Source organism: Sinocyclocheilus grahami, unplaced genomic scaffold, assembly GCF_001515645.1.
Source record: "Sinocyclocheilus grahami isolate Dianchi unplaced genomic scaffold, SAMN03320097.WGS_v1.1 scaffold469.1, whole genome shotgun sequence".
Taxonomy (NCBI): domain Eukaryota; kingdom Metazoa; phylum Chordata; class Actinopteri; order Cypriniformes; family Cyprinidae; genus Sinocyclocheilus; species Sinocyclocheilus grahami.
The window spans coordinates 35,608-36,399 of record NW_015505648.1 but is presented as its reverse complement, the minus strand read 5'-3'; the positions used below and the strand labels follow the sequence as shown (position 1 = coordinate 36,399).

Sequence of the window (792 nt, the reverse complement as noted above, 5' to 3'; positions counted from 1 at the left end):
GATCTCTGTCTCTTTTCATACCAATTATTACAGTATCTCAAAAGCATTAACTAGAAAATGTAGTTAGTAGTTTGAGTTTAGTATGAGCAAATTTTGCTTTTTTTCAGTTTCAAGAAGGTGAATGGTTTTAGCTGGTGTTTATGGTGACTTACAGTACACTACATGCAACAACTACCATGCTCTGGACAGGTTTAACTTTGAGATCTCATGATTACTGTATGTTAGCTAGCTTGCACAAAAGTAAATTGGATTTCAATTCAAGTCTTGTATAGAAATTAATATTTTAATATTGCTGCCAGGATGATTGTAATGGACTATTTTTCTTCAAAGGAAGTTTAAGCTAATCTTCATTTAACATTAAAATAATTTGAAATCAAATAAATATTTTATGTTCATGCATTAATATAATTATATTCACATATGAGTTATTTCGTAATAATATAACTAGTGTGTAACTCACCCTGCGTGCATGAAGATGTAGCTAAGGTAGCGCCAGGCCTGAGCTCTGAGCTGCGGGTGGTATGGCAATGGGCCCTTCAGGAAGTATGGTGATGAGACTTGCAGAACCCAGCGGTTAAGTTGGAATCCGTAATACATAAAGACAACAACCTGAGGACAATGTGGAAAGCAAGAGCCTGTTACTAATCTGACACTTGTGCTGTCCTTCAAAACATAGTGGGCCGCCTACAGAGGAAGCATTTTTAGGGCACTCTTAACACAATGGCTGTTCTAAATGGTAAGCATTTTCAATATTGTTGAAAATAGTCCCTTATGCTCACCAAGGCTACATGT

At 36.1% G+C, this 792-nt stretch overlaps 1 protein-coding gene across 1 annotated transcript in view; it reads right to left on the bottom strand.

Moving 5' to 3' along the window:
* LOC107553290 (rhomboid-related protein 3-like) overlaps positions 1 to 792 on the bottom strand; it is a 23,586-nt gene that overhangs the window by 13,876 nt on the left and 8,918 nt on the right. Inside the window, exon 4 of the mRNA XM_016235480.1 lies at positions 461 to 609. Coding sequence (XP_016090966.1) covers positions 461 to 609 — 149 coding nt within the window. The remainder of the gene's footprint in view (positions 1 to 460; positions 610 to 792) is intronic.